The sequence below is a fragment of the Leishmania martiniquensis genome, chromosome 19 (assembly GCF_017916325.1).
Source record: "Leishmania martiniquensis isolate LSCM1 chromosome 19, whole genome shotgun sequence".
Lineage (NCBI taxonomy): Eukaryota > Euglenozoa > Kinetoplastea > Trypanosomatida > Trypanosomatidae > Leishmania > Leishmania martiniquensis.
This window is the reverse complement of record NC_090154.1, coordinates 124,079-146,695: the sequence shown is the minus strand read 5'-3', so window position 1 is coordinate 146,695 and position 22,617 is coordinate 124,079. Positions and strand designations below refer to the sequence as shown.

The following is a 22,617-nucleotide window of genomic DNA, read 5'->3' as shown; positions in this document are numbered from 1 at the left end:
ATCCCTTCACGTTGCGGGGTTCCTCTTCGAGTTCCCAGCCCACCCCCACCCCGGCAGAAATCATCTTGTCGGCACGTGGCAAGCGAAGGGCTGCGCGGACTCGCCTTCGTCGGAAACGCGGAGGGGGGAGTTGGCGGCGTGCGGCCAGCTTCGCAAGAAAGGAGAGAGGAGCGGCAGGCGCACCTCAGCCGGGGCAAGGGCAGACACAAAGCAACAAGATCAGGAGCGCCCTTGGCTTCGGCTCATCGACCAATCGACGAGAGCTTTCACGGAAAGTGTGGAGAGGCAGAACGAAGGGGACACCACGGAGCCGTTTTCCCTCGCCAAGTAGACTGCGCGCGTTCCCCCTTGCGCCGCTTTCACCTCTCCTCTGACACCACCGAGAAACTACGCCTTCCGCTTTCCGCGTAATGCACCGAAGAGCGCAATGGCGGACAACGTAAAGCCGAAGAGGGGTGGGGGTGTTCGACTGCAGAGCTCGATGAGGACGGCGCTGTGCGTTTGCTGGTTGAAGAGTTCGTGCAACAGCGCACCGTTGCCGCTTGGAACCAAAAACAAAAAAACGGAGTGAGGCCAAGTAGAGGAGAGGAAATCAGGGAAAGTGGTGGTGGTGCGACGGGGTGCGCAGAGCCGTACGCAGGAACAATCTTTAATTTTTGTTGTTATGGTGAGACGACCGCTCCACATCACGCCACTCGTCATAACGTACTCGAGGAGGAGCGAGAGGATGGTCTATGACCGGCTCCCAGACAAGGATTGCGAGGAGTTGCGCGGCAACCTGAGCGCTGTAGAGGCTGCATGATTCACTGTGTACCTTATCATATGAAGCGTCACTAAAAAGGGCATGTATACGTCGCCGAATTTTACGCTTGCACGTGGTGAAACGGCTGCCCAACAACGGCACATAATGGGGGGCTAAACGCTGCTTGTGTGCATTGGCTCACTTGGCTTATTCTTTCTCACAGCATTTTATGAATGCGCCGTATGTGGTGTGAGGAGGGAGGAGAAGGGAGAGGGGACGGGAGGGCGGTTGGCGTGCGCACGTGTGTGCGTGACTGAACGTTGTGTTGATTTCTCTTCACGGCCTTTTTTTTCTGCCCCTCTCTGCGCATGGAGCGACACTTTCGCCTCTCTTCCTCCACTCCCCTCTTCCCTCATCGCCCCCTTTTACAATTTCGCGCCCCCCCTCCCCCTCCCCTGCAAAGGGCTGAGAGATGCGCGCGCGCGTACGGGAAAATGAGGGAAAAAAGGTGGGCAAAAGGCAGCGAGTGCTGCCACGAATGGCTCGCGCCGCCGTTTCCGCTGCTGCCGCTCTGCTAATGGGAGTGGCCGGCGGCACACTTAGAGAAGAAAATGTCACACACGAGAGACGATTGTAAAAAAAAAAACGAGAAAAAACGGAGGGTCAGGGGCGCAGCAGATGTGTCTCTGTGTGTGCGTGTGTGTAAACAGAAGGGGGAGGGGGAGGAGGGCGACGGCATTCAAACCTACGAAGTGAGAAGAAGAGCACCGCGTACAACTGATGGCGGCCGCTCCCAGAGACAAATATACATACACATATACGCACGTAAGCCAACCACATGAGCTCGCGCACCGGGGGCGACGAAGAACATCACCCTGGCGCGCGCACACACACGAAGACCCACAGACAGAGACGCAGGTACAGGAGGCGCTCGCACAAAAGCGACGGACAGCCCACGTGAGAAAGCCGTGTGAGGCCATAAAAATGTGAAAGGGGAGCAAACGTGAAAAAAAGAAAAAGCGCGAAGAGGAGCGGCAAGCGCCACTCATTCGAACGCACATGAGAAGTGGAGGAAGCTGGACACACACACAAAAAAAAAAGATGTCTCAATGAGTTTGTCACACATCCCGCCGACAGAAAGAAGAGAGCAGATGTTCTCTCCTCCGTTCCACGCGTGTTCGACCTCTCTTGCTCATTCTGTGACACCCCAGAGCACGCACGTGAGGCACTGGTCTTCGTCACACCAGCGGGCAGCGCGAGGGCCGGGCGAGATACGGGCGCCCACCACATGCATGGCGCAAGCACATTGGCTGTCGCAGGCCGCTTCGACGCAGCGCTAGCCACGACCTGACCACCGACACCCGCAGCGACCAATCGCCCTGGCCGCCCCTGGGTCGGATGCGCATGGCCCTGTACCACTACAGGAGGTGAGGCGGCGTTCGCATGGAGAGGCAGGGGGGATAGAGTGGGGAGACTGCCTGGCCGCCCCGCATGCTGAGCGAATGTCCGACGCTCATAGAACGCGCTGAAATTTCCCTTGCACCGACAGCACCAGCATGAGCACAAGCCGCTACACGCTCGCCCACGGGCTCGAGAACATGCAACGGCCTTGTTGTCCGTCAGGCGTCTCACTTGAGTGAGAAGGTTTTGAGGTATGGTGGGGAAGAGGTGAAGAAGGGGTGCGTCAGTGCCTCCGCCGCGGTGGGGCGCAGTTTTGGGTCCATTTGAAGCAGGCGTCGCAACAAATCGAAGAGCAAGAAGCGCTGCTTCATCATGTCGGATCGCACCGACTGAGAAGGCGTCACATCAGGGGGGATTGAAGCAGATTCGTTGGCGACGACGTACGGCTGGAGCCCGTAGCTCATGCGGCGTTCCTCGAGGGTCAAGGGGCAGTGCCTCACCAGCTCCTGCAGGGTCTGGTAAGTAAAGTAGCGGCGGTACGGTACCGGCTCGCCGCCTGTGATCTCCAGGTAGTCCTCGCGCGATCGCAACGCGAACCGCCGAGGCCGCTGCGGCGCTGCGGACGAAGCGGCATCGGTAGTCGCAGCTGGTGACAGGCGAGGTCGCCCTGCATCAGTACTGTCTTCGGCCACCGTCGCTGCTGCGGTGTAAAACAACTCGGCGTTGTCACCGTTCTCTATCATGTAGTCGGGCAGCGGCCCTAGCATTCCCTCGATGAGCGAGAGCTGGTGGTGATCATTGCCGCCGGGAAGCAACGGCATGCCCAGCAACAGCTCCGCCAGCATGCAGCCAGTCGACCACACGTCTATTCCAGAGCTGTACGGCACGCCCACAATGACCTCCGGTGCGCGATAGTAACGGGACTGGATGTATTGGTAAAATGGGCCGCCCTCGTAGCAGCTCGAGCTGAAATCGATGAGCCGAACACGCAAGTTCGAAATGGCCGGTGCGTATGGCACCGGTAGCGCTTTCTCTACCGGCGTCGTATCTACTTGCATCGTGAGATCATCCCCGCTGTCGGCGTCGCCACGGCTGGGGCTCGGCAACGTCATGCCGTTCGCGGTGCTGGAGAGCATACAGAGCGACTGATTCAGCATCTGTGAGCGACGCGGCTCAGGCGCCGGCAGGTCCGTCTGCTCCACCATGCTGGCGTGGCTCGCCGGGCTGGGGCGGTAGTGGTCAAAGCTGTGACGCTTGTATGCCACGAACGCCCTCGTTGAGGAGGAGGCGAGGGTGGAGGCCTCCTGCAGGGGATTTGAGGCTCGGTGCTTCCCATGGAGGCCAGGTCGCTGCCGCACGACCGCACCAGGGCCGACTTGCAAAGTGCTTGTGCGCTCTGCCGGCAGTGTGGACGATGAGGTCAGCAGCGCCGTGGACTCGGTGCGCAGCTGGTGCCACGGCGGCTCGGTACTCGGAGACTCGGGGTGCGCGGAGCCATGCGCCGCCCTCGAAGACGCCTTTAGCTCTGGAAGGCTACGCGGGGTCTTGACTGCGACTGAGGTGGCGCCGCTGTTGCCTTCGTGCGCGGTCCCTTCGAGAGTCGTGGAAGCTGCGGCATCATGAATCACGGGCACCGGCTCGTCCTTCCCACGCAGCGTGCCTTTACAGAAGTCTAGCGTCAGCAGCACATTCTCTGGCTTGACGTCAGCGTGAATGATGTGGCACTCCTCGTGCACGAGCGTGAGAGCGGAGAAGAGCTGCGCACCGATAGAGCGGATTTGATGCATGGGAAGCCCTCGGTGGTCATTCGCGGCGATGTACTCGTAGAGGTTCGCGCCGTACCTCTCCATCACAATGCAGTGATGACCGTAGCAGATGCCGTCGGCGAGCACCTTCGCGATGTTGGCACAGCGCGGGTCCTCTGGCGGTGGTGCGCTGGCGCCAGTGTGATGAGCTGTGGTAGCCGCACCTGCTGGCGTGATCGATTCACCACTTTCTTCCGCTGCGCGCGCCGTCAGGGGTGCAGTCTGCGCACCAATCAACACCAGCATCTCCGCCTCTAGAACCGACTGCTGCTCCAGTAGCGGCACGCTCTTGACCACTTTGACGGCGACAAGTGGTTGATGCGTTGGCACGGCGTCGACGCTGCTGAACGGCAGGAAGGCGTGGGAGCAGTTCCAGTACTCGTAGTCGTCACCCTCAGTTTCGCTTGGGTGAACAAAGTGGCCGTCGCAGATGCGCAAGTCCTTGCACAGGAATACTTGGCCAAAGCTGCCACAACCCAACAAGCCCACCACTTCCAGCCAGCCCATGAGGTGCATGCCGACATACACAACCAAGTCCATCGCGTCGTTGTCCACCTCCCGCTCTACCCCATCGACACCGTGAACGTGGCGCACCAGGCGCGCATCCTTCGTGAGGACGCGGCGGTACGGATGCGGTGGGCTTCCGTAACTCTCAGGTGCAACAGGCACGTTGGCAGCAGTAGGAGAGTCGCTGTTCGCAGCTGCGAACCTTTCCATCGCAGCGGCAACAGGCTCATCAGCGGTGTGATCCATGTACGCCTCCGCCTGTTTTCGGGGCTGGCTCTCCTTCTTCTCCTGCACGTCTTCGATAGAGTTCATGAAGAGATTCGATGCGTTGGTCAGCTTACCTGCCGAGAACAAAAGAGGGGGCTCCAGCGCCGTGCCCACAGCGGAGTCATGAGTGCCGTTGTTGCTGCCGCTGCCACTGATGTTCGGCTCCTTTGAAGTGGCAGCGTAGACGGAACTCGTCGGCGAAGCTGCTTCGGCAAGCGCCGCGGGGCCGTTTATTGGGATCTGGCTCGCCCCCGACGCATCCTCCCGCGCTTCGATGTCAGCCACGCTCGCCGCCGACGGAGCTCCAGCGGCGCTCTGCAGTTCGGTGGGGAAGGTGTACCGGCACAAGTACTCGACTTCTACGGGTGCCACCGAGGCAGTCACGCTCGCTGAGGCCGCCGTTGGCGCTGATGGGCAGATGGCGGTGTACTGCAACGCAAGCCCAGGGTCTTCCTCTCTCTCGGCCCGCGTGCGCCGCGTCAGAGTCTCACAGATGGAGCGCAGGTTGCTTTGCAAGAACATTGTCGTTTGCAGCAGCGGGCGGGACTCGATGCGCCGCAGCAGCCACAAGTCTAAACTGCGCCGCTGCGGGCGCGCAGTGTACGAGGAAGGAATGGTGGAGTCACTGACATCACCGTTCAGAACAGCAACCGATTCTGTCAACGCGGAGCTGTCTAGCAGAGTCTTACGCGGTGACGGCATTGCATGTAGGTTTGATGCGCTACCAAGGAACTGGTGCGGCAGCGTCTGCCTGTTCGGGTGACTGAGACTGATCCGCTTACCGAAGCTGTAGTAACCCGCCGAGCGACCGAGAGCCCCTGAGTAGGACATCGATGCGGTGAAGCCGCCCTGATTCGTTGCCTCGAAGCCAGCACCTTTCCCTAAAGGAGTAGCAGTCCCAAGAAGCGATGTGTGCGGGGTAGCCTGCGCCAGCGATGAGGCGGGACCCGGTGACAGCGCCGCGCCGGCACGAGTTGGCAGGCTCCATGCCTGCAGACTCTTTGGGGCACCCGCAGCGAAGCCGCTGGCGGGAGGCCGTGCGCACCGCAACCGCTCATATACAGCGCAGAGCATCTTCACTTTTCGGGATTTATCGCCGTCAGCGGCGTCGCTAAAGCTATTAGCCGTGCAGAATGACCGCTCCGCCGCAGGAGGAAGCTGAGGTACGCACCCACCTGCACCGCCGCTGAACTGCGCCGAGCGAGCATGGGCGCATGAAGCCGTTTGACACGCGTGGCTTTCACCAGACAACAGTGACGTCACGCACGGGTCTGCGTTGCCCGTGACAGACAGTGCGCTGACAGTCACGGAAGAAGGTAGCGTTGTCGTCGGCTTGAGGGTGGTGCGCTTGTGGGCGACCAGGAGCCTGTTGTCGGCAAAGGGAGGCCCTTCGCTGCCTTGCTGCGGCCGAGATCCCAATGTGAGGGCCCCGCGAGTCGCATGGCTGCCGTGATCGGAGATCGGCGACGCTGTCGGCGGCGCCGGACGAGCACCTCCCTTCGCGCCTCCCGGCAACGCCTCCTCCGCGTTCCCGTCCTCGCCGAGAGACATCCTGCGAAACGATAACGCGGAGTTCGGCTTGCCCAAGCTTGGGAACTTCCATGTCTGAAAGGGCACTCCCGTGCCGCTGATACTGAGGCCGGCGGCCATAGTCTCCGCCGTGCCACTGCCAAGTCGCTGCATCGACTTCCCACCACATGCGCTGTCTGCGTGCCAGGCGCCCATTGAGGATGCGGCTGCCGATCGCGCCAATACGTTCGGCGACGTACTGAGTACGCTCTGTGGGCGAAGGGAGCTCATAGGGCTGCTGAATGGCGCATCACCGGGCGTCGCGCCGGCGCCAGCACCGCCACTTCCGCCGCTGCCGGTGACCCCACGGGGATATGCGCCACTAGGCGGGGAGTCTGAACCGCGGCGATCCTCGCTCGTGGCCTGTGCCACCTTCGCGAAGCATGTCAGCGGCGGTGGCAGTTGCACCTTCAGCCCGTCGTCGAGAGCGGCATTCTCCTCATCGTCGCCCTCGCAAATGGGGCGCATGTTGCGCTGGAGCGCCTCCTTTACTTCGAGGGGTATAATCTGCTGGAAGTCATGATTGCAGGCGCTCACGTCACGCGCATGGCACAATGAAGCGGGTCTTGCAGCCTCTGTGGTAGTGGCGACCGGCGTCGGAAGGAGCTCGAGTAGTGTTGTATTGGCCCCTGGCCGCTGCTTCGTGAGATGATGCGCTGGGGCATTCGACAGCTGCCGCGCAGCCAACTGAGTACCATCCAGGCAGGGCAGTGGTGAACTTTGCCGTGAGGCCGACACTGCTTTCGCTACGGCCGCAGCGCTGGCAGCGTGCGCTGCTAACGCACGCGCACGCAGGCGTGGCAAGCCGCCCGCGCGCAGCTGTCCGACGCGCAGCTCCGATTCTGAAAGCGAATTCAGCGACGAGGAAAACGGCGAAGTGCTGTTAAACTGCTGCGTCGGGACTGCCTGGAGCAACGGTGTGTGCTGGCCGCTGTGACTACAGCTGTCCCTCCCAGAGTCTGGGTTAACGCATTCCGCCTCCCTGCCGATGGCGCTGGCGTTCGTGTGCACTGGATTCTGATGTGCCGGCTGCAACGAGGTTAGCGCGACGGATCCGCAGGCTGACGTGGCGGTGGATGGGGTTCCAGCCAGAGACCGAGCGGTGCAGGCAGCTTCTAGACGAGCCGCCGTGTCCTGCGCCATGTGCTGAAGGATGGCAAACGATGTTTCCAGTGCGTTCGTGCGAGCTGATGACATGCTAGAGCGGCGGTGGATTGATCGGCCAAGCCCAATAAGAGACGACCAAGCAGGTGCGTGCTGCGCTGCCGGTGTGGGACCCACGTTCATTTCACCGAAGATCCCCGCTTGGTCACGCAAACGGGCGGTCAGCGAGAGCATGGGCGAAGCCGAAGTCGACCGCAGCGACGATGCCATACTGCCACGTAGGGACGTGGTGGCAGCCAGGGATGTCCGCCGCGCGCGGCAGCCTTCCAATCTCATTCGGGAAATGTCGGCCAGCGAGATGTCGCGGCGCTTTATGACGGGCTGAAGTAGCGCGCTGTCGCCATCGTTGGTGGCGAGGGCAGCCTCAAAGGCCTCGTGCTCAACGGAGGCCAGGCGACGTGCGACCGGTTGCCGAGTGGAGTCCGATTCAGTTGCACCGAGGGTCAAGTCGCCGTGTGTCGTGACTGCTGCAGTTGTCACGTGCGGCGAGGCGTCGACGGACGCCGCTAACGCCTTCGAATGCTCTTGGCCTTTGATGTCATGCCCATCGGGGATGGAGAGGGAGAAAGCCTTCGTCGAAGAGTCGGTGCTGTGATACACGTCCGTGAGGCGATCGCTAACTGACATCCGCCGGCGACAAAGATGGGAAAACGAGGAGTGAAATAGAAGAGCGAGACGAAAAAGATGCTCAAGATATATATATATATATAAGTATGCTGAGCCATTACACACGGGGGAGTGCGGACACAATGGACAAACAAAAAAGACGGTAAAAAGATCGATGCGGTAGAGGTGCTTGCGGTTTTGGTGAGGCGGCGTGGCGATGAGGGATGCGTGAAGGGCAGCGACGCAGTGGGGACGGAGCTCGTGAGCTGATGATGCGAGGGTTTGTCAGCCTCTGAGCGGCTCCTTTATAATTTCTCTCTCTGGTCGGCCAGCACGTCCGCACATGCAATCACTCAAATAAATCGCGTCAAAGCAATGTCGGGGGGGGGGGGGGGGAGAGGAGGGGGCGAGGAGGAGCAAAGGAGAAGCGCGAAGCGAGGGGTGTGGAAGAACAGAGGGGGATGGGGGCCTTTCCCTCTCTCTTTGCACACACACCCGCAAGCGTCTTTCTGTTGACGGGAACCACAACGTCGAACACGCACACGCAGCTAAGCAAAGAAAAAAATGAGAAGATAAGCCGAGCGAGGAGAGACACGCACACTTACCTGCGCACAGAAACACAGGCGGCCGCACCGTAGCAAAGCTAAAGAATAAGGCCGGAAACAGAAAAGCAAAAGTAAAGAGTAATCGGCGTCCTCACCCGCGCTCAACAGAAAGACAGGAAAAATGAGGAAAAAGGCCGCTGCGCTTTTCTGTCGTTTTTCTTTTTTCGTCTTCGGCTGTTGCTGTTGTTGTTGTTCCAACCATACAAGGAAGTAACCGTCAGCAGCAGCCACCGCAACAATGACGCGCAATATGGAAGCGATCGAAGTAAAAGCGTTGAGAGCGCGCGTGCACCTCCAAAAGGAAGAAAAAAAGCGAGAGTGGGTGGGGAGGAGAGGCGGGGCAGATGTCAAGACGAGAGGAAGGAAACAAAGCCGGGAAGGACGTCGATCTGTCAGCAAAGCAATTATATATAGAAATATGTATATACATATATATACATGTGCGTATATGTACGTACGTGTATACGCAGTGCGTTCTTTTGGTGCCGACGCGCGCACGTGCGCGTGTCAGGGTGTGTGTGTGAGAGAGAGAGCTGTCCTGTCTGCCCTTTTTTCTCTTCGCCTTGTCGTCGTCTCTGCTGCGTCTGACAAACGCGGAAGACCGAAGGGGAGGGGGGGAAAGGCAAGAGAAGGCAAGACGGTCGCCGTGTACACCGGCAGAGATGACAAGGGGAGAACAGACTCCGAGGTGTGTGCGTGTCGGCTTTGTGCTGCCGTCCTCGTCCCAGTTAGCCGCCTGCGGTGCGATAGGTGAGCTCCTGCGGCGGCGGCGACGGCGGGGGAGAGAGCGGGCAGTGCACTGAGAGAAAGATGTGCGCTACGAAATGCGCAGACAGCAACGAGGAAGGGAGGGGGAGACGCGCACTCGGGCGCTGCTCACTGCTCTTTCCCCAAGGGTGCTACAAAGAAGGGGGCCCGGGGCGACCCGGAAGAGAGTGGGCGAGAAGGCGGTCCGCCATTATGCACGCGCGCGCATTATGTTTGCGGGGAGGTGGCACGCAAGCGAAGATGAAGTAATGGCGTTTGGAGAACGTGGGGGAGAACGCGAGGGCGGCGGATGTAGAAGGTGGCGAAATGCGTTTGTCACGGGAGAGCGAGCGGGACAGGGGGTGCGCTACCGCAATTCTGGTGAACAGTTGAGCAGGGACGCCGCCCCATGCGACTCCCCCCTGCCAGTCTACCGGGAGAGACGGAGAGGCTTCCGTGAAGTTTAAGAGCGAATTCTCGCAGCACAGGTCAGCCGCTCCGACGATGTTCCAAATGGAAAAAACGGGTGAAAACACGCATGCAGCTGTGTGGCTAGACATAGACACACACACACACACACACCATTGCCGTCGCTGCTGATTCGACATAAGAGGAGGTGTCTCCCCATCGTCATTCATAGCCTCGACGGAGCACTTGATCAGCCGTCTCGCTGCAGGCACGCACACACAAGAACGACAATAGCACTCATGAGATATCCACCTCCCTCCCCCTCCTGCTCCCTTCCACTCACCACGATGGTTGGTGGGAGGCGTCATGCAACGTTTTCTCCGTCTCCTCCCTCTCTCTTACCCCTCTCGCGTTTGCCTCATTGCCGCTGCGTGAGTGCTTCGATGCGATGCGCGACGGCGCATGGGCAAACAGAAGCGCTGAAGGAGATGCAGCGTGGTAATAGCAAAGGTGGAGAAAAGGAAACTGCGACACGCACCATCCACAAGGAGGGTGGGCGGAGTGACGCCGACGCACCTCACACGGAGCAGAGGAACAAAGTCAGAGCAGACTTGCCCGCCCCTGCCGGGAGTGGGAGAGGGGTGACAGAATATCAGAGGCCTCGAGCCCCCAGCCAGGCACTCCGCGCCGTCCTCGACCAAGCCCAACCCCAATCCACCGAGAAGGCGACCTACGGCGTCCCTCGGTCCAGTTTGTCATGCAGACATGGATGTCGAATGTGCGTATCTTCATGCACTAGCAGTAACAGCATTGGCAGCAGTGGAGGCAGCCGAAGATGCCGCATCCCCGGCGCCCTTCCGCTGCTTCAGAATGTTCTTCATGTAATACTCGCCAGCTCTGTAGGAGCTGCGTACCAACGGACCCGACGCGCAGTAGAGGAAGCCCATGTCCAGCGCCTCCTTCTCCCACATCTCGAACTCCTTTGGGTGGGCGTAGCGGGACACCTTCAGGCGCGTGCGTGAGGGCTGCAGGTACTGGCCAAGGGTCACCGCCGACACACCAGCCGTGCGCAGATCACGCAGCGTCTGCCGCACCTCCTCTTCTTCCTCGCCTAGGCCAAGCATGATGCTGCTCTTCGTGAGCATCGCACCCTTCGTACACTTCGAGACGTGCTCGAGCGTTTGCAGCGACTGCTTGTAAGAAGCTCGCCGGTCACGCACGCGCGGCGTAATGCGCTCCACGCACTCGATGTTGTGCGCATAAACGCTCAGCGGGGTAGCCGCCAACTGCTCGACCAGCCTCAGGTCACCGTGGAAGTCGCCGACGAGGGCCTCCAGCATCAACTCCGGATTTTTCTCCTTAATGGCGTGAACGCAGCGGCTGACGTGCGAGGCACCGCCGTCGGGCAAGTCGTCGCGATCGACCATCGTCATCACGATGTAGTCCACGCCCATCTCCTGCACGGCAGCAGCAACCTTCTCCGGCTCCTTTGGGTCCAGCGGAGGCGGGTGACGACTCGTCAGCACCGAGCAGAACCGGCACCCACGGGTGCAGTGCGAGCCCATCACCATAATGGTGGCCGTCGCCGTCCCCTCGTCTTCGCTGCCGCCCCAGCACTCCCCAATATTGGGGCACTTAGCCTCCTCGCACACCGTGGAAAGCTTCTTTTCCCGCATGCTGCGGCGGATGCGGTTGAATCGTGGGAGGTGTGTCATGCCTTTCGGCACCTTAAGCTTCAGCCACGGCGGGAGCGGCTCGCTGCCTCGCTTGATTGGTCCAATGGACGCAGCCGACGGCGCGATGCCGCCGGGCAGCTCAACAAAGCTTTCCAAGTCGTTCATGCCTGTCTTGTCCGACTGCAGCTTCCCGCGGAAGCGCTCCAAGAAAATCTGCTTATATTGCGGGTCTCCTTTGTCGACATCTGCCATGAGGCTGCGCGTCGCATTCGAGGAAGCTGCGGCTGATGCCGCGGCGACCGCAGCCGCAGCCGGCGAGGCACTGCGCGTTACCGTCGTGATGCACAGCAGAGCAGTGCAGCGGCGCAGCATCGTCTCTGTGCTTTTCTTCTTTTCCGTGTCCCTTTTTTTAGTCCCCTTCTGTGTTGAGATTCGATCTTTAGCGTGGCGCGTCCCGTTTTCTGTTTCTTACTCCGGGAGGGGACGAGAGCAGAGGAGAGTAAATGCAGGGGGGCAGGAGGGAGGCGGGTAGCAGCGTGGCGGCGGCACTATACCGTCAACGTCATACACAAACTAAGGGGAAGAGAGGGGAGGAGGGGAGGCAAGGAAGAGGACAATGGGATGTGCTTTCGCTGAGGGGGCGGCAGACCCCCCCACCTGCGCTCATGTGTACGCATGTCTTCTGTGTCGCGGCTGCTTCCACGTCTCGCTCTCTTTCTCTCTGCCGCCCTCCTCCCCCCCATCGCCCCGCAGTGCTTTCCGCTTTTCGCTTCTTCCCATTCGACAGACAAAGCGTTTGAAGTCTGTGTTGGCGCCGGCGATGGAGCACAGCACACGATAAGAGCCACAAAAAAAAACAAAAAAAAGAAAAAAAATTGTGTTCGACAAGCTGCGGCGGAGACTCTTCGCGCCAGTACATGAAAGAGGCGGCCCGTATTGCTGTGCGTGCGTGGGTGTAACACAGCGCACGCCGGGGTGATAGCACATGTTTTGCCCGAAGATCGTTCCTGGCTCCCAAGCAAGAGCACCACACGAGGGAGAGGGGCAAGCAGGGGTTCCTTCACTTCGACAAAGGTGGCGAGACAACAACCCAGCGAACACGTTCGCAAGGTGAGCGCGCGTAACGGGGGTGTGCACAAAGCGAAGGAGCAGAGGAGGGTGAGAGAAAAAATGTGCGCGTGAGGCTTCACAGTACCTTTGCGAAGTGCCTGAAGGGTCCGAGGAGGCCCCTCTGTGTTATTCTGAAGCAGCCTGCTTCTCGGAAGCCGGATGAGAAGGGAGGGCAGAGTAGCGGCAGCGAAGATACGGCTGCAGTGCCACCGAACACACAGCTGGGAAGTATATTTGAAAAAAAAACGTGTCACTCGCTGTTAGCGGTGCAACACGCATCAGACGCGCTCCGTCTGTGAGAGGTGATGTACGGGAGAGGAAGGAGTGAAAGGTGTATGTGGGGGAGGGGGGCGGGGGCGGAGAGGTTGGCAGGACAGCGGTGATGCGTGAGGCGCAGGGGGTTCCTTTTAACGTCCGCATGTGCGCTCTACCACACAGGCCAGCTCCCAGCGATCCGTATGCATGCGCATTCCCCCCTCGGCACAACTGGCTGTTGCGCCTCGCAAGCGGTGACGGACTGTCGATCACATGACGCGTTGCCGTGCCTCTGTTCTATGCGCGACGCTCGCTGAAGCAGGTCCCTTCGCCCCAATGCCTCTGCCCCTACTCAGCGCATATCCACAGATCCACTGGAGCGTTTTCGTCCTTGGCGGATCACAGTCACCCTCTGTGCATCGAGACGGAAAAGTGGTAGGACGCCGCAGGCGATGCTATTGCCGTCACATTTTCTTCTTTCTGCACTGCCTCCACGTCGCGCGGTTCGTCCATCCTCTCCTCGCTGCTCACGGATCGATGGCGACACCGAAGCTGAAGACGAATGGGGAAAAAAGAAAAGGTGCAGCAAAGCCGTCAGCGAGCATTACACACATATACACGTGTGAGTGAGCGTGTGTTTGTGTGGCGCTTCAGGTACATCCTTACCTCTTTCCATCACCCCCTTCCGAATGTCCGTTGCCCTCTCTCTCCGCCTCTCTCTGCACCTCTTAGTTTCGTCGACTCCCTTCCGCTGTTTGCTGCTCCCGTGACGCTCACGCAACATGACTTGCGGCCACCGTTCTGGCAGCAGCAGCAGCAGCGCCAGCTATGAAATAGTGTACATGTGGCGGCACGCCCTCTTAAAAAACCGTCACCTCGTGCAGAGAGCATAGGAACGCGGTCGATGAACCGTGCGCAGAGAGAAGAGGGGAGTACCACACCACTTTGAACAGTGTGTTGTCCACCGTAGGACGCGCAGCTCTCTTCTGTCTGCCTCATCAGCCTCCGATGTCTCCCACTGGTGACAGGATACGAACAGACTTGACATCTTTGATGCCCTGCCTCGCCAAGTTTTTCCGCATCAACGCCTCCAAGGCAGTTGCATCGCCGCGGTCCTTTAGGAGGAGGTCGTTCTTGATTTCCTCCTTAGTCACTCGCCCGTTCGTGTGCACCACTTCCACTCGCCGGCAGGACGTGTTCGCACAGGTGCCGCGCCCGCCGCTCATGTGACATATGTTGCGCAGTGTCGCCTCAAAGGTGTTGTCTAAGGGAATCTCGAAGGACGCGTCTGCGAAGAAGTCAGTGAAGCGCTCCGGCGTGATGTGCGCAGTTGGGGTGCGGGCATCCCACTGAACGGCGAAGGCGGCACGCGCCGCATCTGCGCTCACGGATCCCGACCGCACTGCCGGCAGCTGCTGCACGTCGACCCACTCCACAAGCCGATCAAGGCGGATAACGCCGTCGGGGCTGAGAGAGCGCAGGAGCACGTATACGCTCTCGACAAGGTCGGCGCGGCGGCTGTTCATCTCTCCTCGGACAGCATTGACAATCGCCACGTACGGTGCCGTTTGATGGCCCTCCTTGTCAAAGTAGCGCAACAGCGCTACGCACTCGGCCGGGACTGCGGTGACACCGGCAGCGGCGAAGCCCGCCTGCAGCTCTTCCGCGTTGACGTTGCCGTTGGGGTCATTGCAGTTTTCAGCCAACGCCCTGCGGACGGAGCGGATTACGTTGCCCGGGAAGGCGGTAACGGCTGTGCCCGTACCGGCAGAACCGCCCGGCGACTCCTGTGCGAGCTCGAGCTGCCGGCGAAGGCGCAACAGCACGCCGGTGGCCTGCGACGACGGCGTGCCGCCCATCACCGGCGGCACGTAAGCCTTCACCTCCTGCCTCCGCACGTCGGGGTGGATGTAGGAGGACTGGAAGGTGCTGTGATGGGTGCTCTGGAGGGTCGTCTGCCATGCAGGGTCGAGGTGTGGCTGATGAGCTGGGTATGCGCTCTCCGTATGGTCCTCGATGGCCATGAAAGTCAGCTGCGAAAACTGATTGCGATCACAGGGGGAAGGGGCGGAGGTGCGACTGCTGGTCGTGTAGCTGTCGCTGCGAGCGCCAGACGCCGCGGCAGCGAAGCCGGTCGGAGGGGTGACATTCTGCACCATGTCGCGGTACGTGGTGCTACACGGCGGGTGGAGACCACACGTAACGACTGCCTTGGCGTCGTAGTACCCGGCGTCGAAGCGCTCCTCACTCCAGTTGCCCATGAGCGTACCCGTGCCATAGCCGCCTGTCTTGAGATGCGTCCCAGGCAGGTAGCCGCGGTTCCTCGGCTGGTTCTGCGCCATGGTCAGGCGCTCGCTGAACCGCTCTTTTTTGTACTCCCCGCCGATCATTGCGAGGGGGGCGTGGTCGGTGGCCTTTTCCCTTTTGTTTGCGACAGTGCCGGTGTGTGTCAATCGCAGCGCACGAGTTGTGGCGGAGGCGGTGGACTTGGGTGCGGACCCGTAGCGCTGTCGATTTCTGTTGCGGATGGGCCGGTGTGGTCGCGGGGTGGAGGGTGCAGCGGATGAAAGGAGGGCGTTGGTTTGGGGAAGATGAGAAATAAGGGCCGTTGATGATGGCGCGTCCTCGAAGGCAAAGGCAGCGCGGAGCGCTCTGAAGGAGCCGACGCCTCAGCTTGTCTCTGAGGCATCTAGGTGCATGTGTATGCGTGTACCGATTCATGTGCAGTCGTAGAGAGTGTGCGCGAGAATGCAGACGTGTGAGCACACGCGCGTAGGCAGGGCAAACGTCCGACATGGAAGTCAGGGTTCAGAGAGCAGGCGTTGATTTTTTTCCAAGGAGAAAGCTGACTAGGAGCCCGTGCAGGAGAGCAGGGAGGAAGAGACTGGGCCGCAAAGCAACGCAGGCGTGGCAGCTGCCAAGACGCGCAGGTAGCATCAACACGAGAGCGATGGGTGCAGTGAAGCGCAACGGTAGCGACACGCATTCATCCCATGTCCATCATCCTTCGCTTCCCTTTCAGGTAAGCGGAGAAGAAGAGAGGGCACTCGCCACCTTCCGTGCGCCCGCTGCTCCCCTCCGTTTCAGAAGACCTCTTTCTCCCCCGCCTTCACACACACACAGGCACACCTACGTTTGCAGACGTACCAGGCTGAGTTCGGCGTCGGTGCTCTTTCCTGCTTGTACGCGCGTGCCCCACTTCCATCTTGAACATAAAATGGGTATGCGCACACGTCTGCCACACAGATCACACATGCCACAGGGACATTTACACCCATGCGCACCCTCCCGAACGCAAGCGAACACACACGAAAAAGGAGGACGAGAGAAACACACGCGCACGTACCTGTCAGCGGTGGTATGGGCGCGCTAGGATACATTGGAATCGCTCATGCACCACGCGAACACACACGCGCAAAGAAGAGAAGGGGGGAGGGAACGAGGCAGGCCGCACACGCGCTCATGCGACCAGCCACATAAGCGCGCCTCCACATTGTCGGTGGAGACGAGAAGCTCCACTGGTTCTGGCGCTCAGTCGCCACCGCACGGCCGGGCTGTCTACCGCAAACACGTGTACAGCAGAGATACGCGAAACCGCAAAGATAAAAGAGGAAAGAGTGCCTTTTTTTTCGGCGGTGCGCGAGTGCGCCTGTGCGGGGGGCCGCCAGCGGTAAACATTGCGCCAAAGCAACCAAGGTGCAACCACTGGCAACGGTAGTGCCACCTGCACCGACGCCATGAGCAGCGCACTTCGCACGGTAGGCGCGTGACAGCGATAGCGCGGCGACATTCTACGCGTACGGCCTTGCATTGGGCCGCTCCGCCTCCTTGACCGCCTCCTGCTTGATCTTCTCCTCAATCACCGACCAGTCGATCTTCACCTTGCCGGACAGGTCCTTGAACGCGGCGAGTGTTTCCACCTGAGAAACCTCCCGCAAGTAGCGCTCCCTGCGGCCAAGAACCGTGTCCACATGCGTCTTGCGCTCCTTGGCAACCTCCAGCGCCCGCTCCCACTTGAACAGGCGCGTGTTCATGTCGATGCAGCGGTAGATGAGACCAGCCTGCAGCAAGATGCGTTCTGCCTCAGCGGGGCGGTGCTGAAAAAGTGCGAGCTCGGCCTGCCGCGCCTCCGGCGTCGGGATGCGCTTGATCTCGTTGATGTACCGCACCTTAGCCAGGTCGCTGAGGGCACCGTAGCCGATCTCGGCCACGTTCAGCTCGCCGGCTCGCAGCGCGAGCGCTGTCAGCACCGCCCACAGCAGCCGGTCCTTCAAAAAACGCGCGAGTCGCGTGGCGCCGTCCCAATGGTTCTTCAGCGTGACAAGTTGAAAAATCATCGCCGGGTATGGCGAAACGGGCAGCGTCAGTAACGCACCATCGCCGCCGCGGCGTACCAGGACGCGGGTGTGGTGGAAGTGCGTGATGCGGTCGTTTCTCGTGAACTCGGCATGGCCATCCTCGCGCACGGCCTTGGTGAGCGACAGCAAGTCACGATCCGTGAAGACCGTGGAGGGGTAGTACCACGTTGCGAGGTGGCCGTCGGCAATGGCGGCAAGGGTTTCGTGCGTGTCGTGCCATGCTGTGCTAGTCGTCATTGCCGACAGCTTATGGAAGCCTAGCTTGGTGTGCACCGGGCCCAAGTACAGGTCATTGTTGCGGTCGATGAACGCAACTTTGCGGTCGTGCAGGGAGCCGGACTGGGAGAGGTGAACCGAGACGATCTCGAGGTGGTGTGCTACCGTGGCGTCATCGAAGGGCTTGCCGCTGCTCACGTCAAAGAAGAGGATACGAGTGGCGTCTGCTGGGTCGCGCATCGCCACCGTGTCTGGGGAGAGCGAGAGCAGGTTTGTCGTCATGATCTCCGGCTTTAGCGTGACTTGGAGACGCAGCACACTGATCTGGCGGCCCTCGTACGAGTACACCTGTGGCCCTTGATTGCAATCGGCTAGCAGAAACTGGTGTGGCCCAAGGAGGATCGAGATGACGGGGTCGCGCAGATCGAATTGCACGGGAGCGTTCAAGCGGTCCATGGGGTAGCAGCAGCACTGCGTTGTCGTGCACACGACCAGGTAGCCGCAGCCCAGCTCTAGCTTGATGACCTTGTCCGCCTGCTCGATTTCCTGCACCGTGTCCTTGACCACGTCCTGCACGGTGAGTCGGCGGCTGTCAAGGAGTGTCACCGTGTACGGCCCCCAACTCACCTTGCGGTCAACGATCTGCGCTATGCTGAGCGCCCCGGTCCCGTTGCCAAGGATCATTTGCGTGCCATCTGGCATCCAGTCCAGCGCCATGGCGCTGCCCTCGGTGGTGCGCTCGTACGAGTGACTCCAGCCGGTCTTGTCGCACACGCGCACGTTCATGAAGGAGCCGACCGCGAAACTCTCCCCATCAGCGGCAAACCGCACCGACGTGATGGGGTGCTCTCCAGCGGCAGAAACGAAGATGCTGCAGCCATATGGATCCCATACCTTGTACACCCCGTCCTCGCCGCCCGTCACGATCATGCCGCTCATGCGCGACCAGTCGGCGCAGAGCACTACGCCGTTGTGCGCCTTCCACTTGATTTGCTTTTTCATGGCGGGGTTCAGAGGCTTGATCACCACGTCGCTACCCACGGCATACAGAACACAGTCACCGCCCAGCTCGGTTGCCTTCGTGCCCCAACAGAGCGCGTTGATGCACCCACCGGCGTTGGCAAGAGTTGTGCGAGGGATGCCGGCTTGCGACCATACCTTCACGCACCCATCCTCGCCGGCCGTAATGATGGAGGAGCCGTCGGCGGCGTAGACAGCGGCCGTAATGCTGCCCGCGTGCGCCTCGATCGTACGCTCCACGCGCCCGCTCGCCGTGTTCAGGAAGGAAAAGCTGCCATCGGCGCACGCGACAAGGCAATTGTCACGCCCCTCGCGCGTCTCTGCAGCCGCGCCACGGGCCAGACGCGCACTGCGCACTGCCGTCGGCACCCATGTTAGGAAGGTCACGCAGCTTTTAAACTCCTTCACCACCCCCAGCGCTTCCCCATTGGCGTTCCATCGGCGAACAGTGAAGTCGTCGCTGCCGCTGATGATGTCACCGTTTAGGGAGACAGCGACAGTCGTACACGCCTCGCTATGGCGCTCCTTTGCAGACGTGATGTCGAGCCGCATCTCGTCTCCTCGAGAATGTGTGTGTGTGTGTCTGTGTGTTGTGCAATGAAAGCAGAGCAAGTCTGAGATGACCTTCCGCTTTGGACCCTGTCACGTCGCGAGAAAGAATTGGTCGGCCATGCAGAGTCACAGCGAGAGAGAACAAGACGAGAGTGCCTCGTGTGTGTGGGGGAGCGGGCCCTTCTCGTGGCGTTGTGAGTTGGTGTTGTCTCGTATGCGCGTCGCTGCAGACACAATCTCTATTGGGCGAAAGGGAGGGAGGAGGGCTCTCCAGACAGCGAACAGGGGGGCCGTCGGGCTACACTACGGTCTATTGGTAGGCGGATGCCTTTGCTGCTCTCGTGAGAAGCACGAAAAGCGACCGTGTTACGCTGGATGAGGAGGGTAGAGATTCAGCAGAGAGAGGGATGACAGGAGGGGGCATAGCATGCGGAAGTCTGTTGAGGGCAGGCGTATGCGTGCGAACAGGCGAAGAGAGAGAGAAAGGGGAAAGAGGTAAGAAGCCGCGGACGAGCCTATGATCGTCCTCGCCGCTGCCACCCCCCTCCATCCACAGCGCGCCGTCGTCATTGGCGTCGCCTCTATCCACGCTGCCCCACGGGCATGATCGCCTGTTGGGCTTGCGATTATATGAAAAAGGGATGAACAGCCGCAGCAGTAGCAGCAGCGCCAGGTTCGCCTGCTGCAATTGCTGCTGCTACTGCTTCCGCCGTCCTCTCGACTGTAACCGCGTGCTGCACGATCGGCGAACGCACACGGCGAGCCTTTGCGGAGTTGCCCGCTGCATTGCATTCGTTTTCTCTTCTTTTGTTGTTCTTCGCACATGCTGTCGGAACGCGCGCGGCCTCCGTTTTCACCGTATGCTCTGCACGTGGGCGTCCATTGTCTGCTCGGGGCGGTGGGCACATGTATGTACATCGCGAAAACAAAGCTGCTCCGCCCACAACACTGTACGTCCTGCCTCCTCCTTCCCCCTGCTCCAGGCTCGGCTCTCTTCTGTCTCGTGTTTCTTTTTCTATGCAACACACACACAGACACACGCACACGGACAGAGATGAACATATATATATATAGAGAAAAAAAGAGATGCGAGTAAGCGCACCTCCTGCGACCCCGCCCACGAGACGTGCGCGCGGAAACAAGAGCACGAGCAGAGCCACGCGGAAAGGGTAATCACGACGGTGATGCATGCAACACAGGCGCACGTGCACAACCCAATCCAGACAGGGCCAGAGAAGGGAAGAGTGGCCGACGACATGCGCCCGCCCTTCACACGTCGCTAGCATAGCACACATATGCATAGACAAGAAGCGCGTACATCCAAGAGATGGGCGAGGGGGGAGGAGGGGGGAGAAAATGCAAGAGTGGGTACACACAAATACAGACACGCGCGGCGGAAATGCCAACGATGAGGCACGAGGACAGCAACAGCAACGAGAAAACGTTTGCTCCCGAGAGAATAACTTTGGCAAAAACTCAGCCGTTCAACCGCCACGAAAGCACTACAGCTCCTCCATTGTATAGAGGAAGCTGCGGGTGTTGCCACCGCCACCCTGCTCGCACACACCACGCAGTTGGTTGCCTTGAATCATTCCTAAGAACACGTAGATAATCTGCTCACCATTGACCGCGTCCAGCACGACGCCCCACTCCATCGGGTACTCACGTTCGCCTGGCGGCTTGATGTCGCCCTCGATTCGCGCCTCCTGTGCACCAAAGCGGCTCGAGTCCTCCAGCAGTTGCAGGTTACCCTCGATGGTACCCTTCGCGAAGTCCGCCTCCAAGTAAAGGTTCCAGCGTGGGTTTTCGTCGAACGGGGTCGCGTCGCCGATGCCGTCGTTGCTGACTCGAATCACGCGCATCATGCTCTGAGCGGCGGCGGCAGCGGCGGCGTTGTCTGCCCCAGTCGCCCCGGAGCCGTCGTTGCCAAGGCGGGCCTCTAGCGACGCGACAGAGCCGCTGTTTACCTTCTTGTAGTCGACCACCTGACGGAACACGTAGTCGAGCAGTGCACGCGGGTCTCGATTGCGCGGGCTGCGTAGCTTTTTTGTCACCCCCATCACCTCGGCCGCCTGCAAGATGTAGTACTCGACGTCGTCTGCCTTGCACTTGTTCGTGAGTTGGCTGAGCCGCACCCGCTCCGGTGCAAACTCCTCGTCCAGGTCGAAGAGGTCCAGCCCTGGATCCGCTGGGTCGCGGTGAATCGGCTCAAAGACAGCGGGCTTCACAGGCGGCAATGGCATCTGAAACTCTGGCGGAATCAGCGTCAGCGGCTCTACCTTCACGGACAGCTTCGAATAGGTGTCCACCACGTCCGGTATTTTGTCCGTGTCAATCTTGAACGGCTCCAGCTCGAACAGTTGCGTGAAATCACGCGGCAGCTCCTCGTGCTGCTCCACAGCGACGCGCAGCCGCTCGGAGAGGGAGGCGGTGTCCGGCAGATGATGGTAGTCCGTTATATCCGGCTCCTCGGCGTCGATCTGGTTCAGCTTCAGCTTGTGATCCAGATAGTCGAAAAGGATGGAGGCGAGTGTGCTGTTCTCTTCTTTCTCAATCCACGCGTCGTCGAAGAGCTGCGCCGTGCCGATCAGCAGCAGCTTGCCTTGCTTGCGACGGCCACGGTGCTCCACCACCTTCGGGCACTCCCACGCCGCGGCGATCGGGCGGTTTAGCGGGTACGCCATGAAGCCGCTACTGAGCAGCGGGATGGCGGGTCGTTGCACGTTGAAGGTGAGACCATACGGATACACGAAAACGAGGCTGGTTGCCTCCTGCTCGGCCTCGTTGCCAGCCGTGCCTGTCAGGCCCCCCGTGAAAGCGTTGTTCCCAAGTAGAGCACTGTTGGCTGTCTGCCCAGCGCCGAGTGTGCGGTTGAGAGTCATGAGCGTGGAGCCGATACCCATGGTGGTGGCGCCTTTCGACAAGGTGCTACCTGGCCCTAGGCCGAAGCTGCGGGACGGTATCCCGCCCGCAGCGCCAAACACCTTTTTGCCGGCAGCCCAGTTGATGGCGCGGTTCGTGATGCCGTTGGTCACGCAGACCTCCTTGGGGTGCAGATACCGGTGCAGCACCGTGCGCACCACACAATCCTCGTTGATAGTGATCCCCGTCCAGTCCTCGAGAACCCTATTAAGATACGAATAATGCCCCCCATGGCCGTCGCCGAGAAGGATCATGGCTGAGCCACCACCCTCCACGTACGCCCGGATAGCGGCGACGTCATCCTCGGAGAAGGGCGTCTGTGGGGCAGGGAAGACGACGATGTCGTTCGCGCTCAGGCGGTCCAGCGTGATGTCTTCCTTGTTCATGTCCACCGTGCCGCCCTGCCGCAGCCTCCGCGAGAGGTGCCGGTACCCCTTGTTGGGGTGGCACTGCTCCTGGCGGCAGACATTAAAGCACACCGCTGTCTGCCGCGTCGGCGGCGGTTCCGCGGCGGCTTCGCTCTCCCCGTCTGCAGCGGGTGTCGGCCGCATCTCGTTCGCCTTGCCACGGTAGGCTGCGGTCACCTCCGTCATGATGGCACGAGGGCACGGCAGCTCTTCTATGTATGAGAGGAAGGCGTGGGGGAATGAAAGAGCTCTCTCGCTCTCTCTCTGGCAGAGAGGGACA

The 22,617-nt window shown here is 60.4% G+C and overlaps 5 protein-coding genes across 5 annotated transcripts; all 5 read right to left on the bottom strand.

The window, feature by feature from the left end:
- Nucleotides 1-2,370: 2,370 nt before the first annotated feature.
- Nucleotides 2,371-8,082, bottom strand: LSCM1_06225 (uncharacterized protein; the record flags this gene model as incomplete). The annotated part of the gene is made up of 1 exon (XM_067323657.1): nucleotides 2,371-8,082. One exon carries the CDS (start codon nucleotides 8,080-8,082, stop codon nucleotides 2,371-2,373), a length of 5,712 nt encoding a protein of 1,903 aa, XP_067179286.1.
- A 2,527-nt stretch (nucleotides 8,083-10,609) lies between these two features.
- On the bottom strand, nucleotides 10,610-11,869 carry LSCM1_06224 (uncharacterized protein; the record flags this gene model as incomplete). The annotated part of the gene is made up of 1 exon (XM_067323656.1): nucleotides 10,610-11,869. The coding sequence occupies one exon, from the start codon at nucleotides 11,867-11,869 to the stop codon at nucleotides 10,610-10,612; it is 1,260 nt and encodes a 419-aa protein (XP_067179285.1).
- Nucleotides 11,870-13,860: 1,991 nt separating this feature from the next.
- On the bottom strand, nucleotides 13,861-15,252 carry LSCM1_06223 (uncharacterized protein; the record flags this gene model as incomplete). Its single annotated transcript, XM_067323655.1, has 1 exon — nucleotides 13,861-15,252. One exon carries the CDS (start codon nucleotides 15,250-15,252, stop codon nucleotides 13,861-13,863), a length of 1,392 nt encoding a protein of 463 aa, XP_067179284.1.
- A 1,401-nt stretch (nucleotides 15,253-16,653) lies between these two features.
- LSCM1_06222 (uncharacterized protein) lies at nucleotides 16,654-19,008 on the bottom strand (the record flags this gene model as incomplete). The annotated part of the gene is made up of 1 exon (XM_067323654.1): nucleotides 16,654-19,008. The coding sequence occupies one exon, from the start codon at nucleotides 19,006-19,008 to the stop codon at nucleotides 16,654-16,656; it is 2,355 nt and encodes a 784-aa protein (XP_067179283.1).
- A 1,502-nt stretch (nucleotides 19,009-20,510) lies between these two features.
- On the bottom strand, nucleotides 20,511-22,523 carry LSCM1_06221 (uncharacterized protein; the record flags this gene model as incomplete). Its single annotated transcript, XM_067323653.1, has 1 exon — nucleotides 20,511-22,523. The coding sequence occupies one exon, from the start codon at nucleotides 22,521-22,523 to the stop codon at nucleotides 20,511-20,513; it is 2,013 nt and encodes a 670-aa protein (XP_067179282.1).
- Nucleotides 22,524-22,617: the final 94 nt, after the last annotated feature.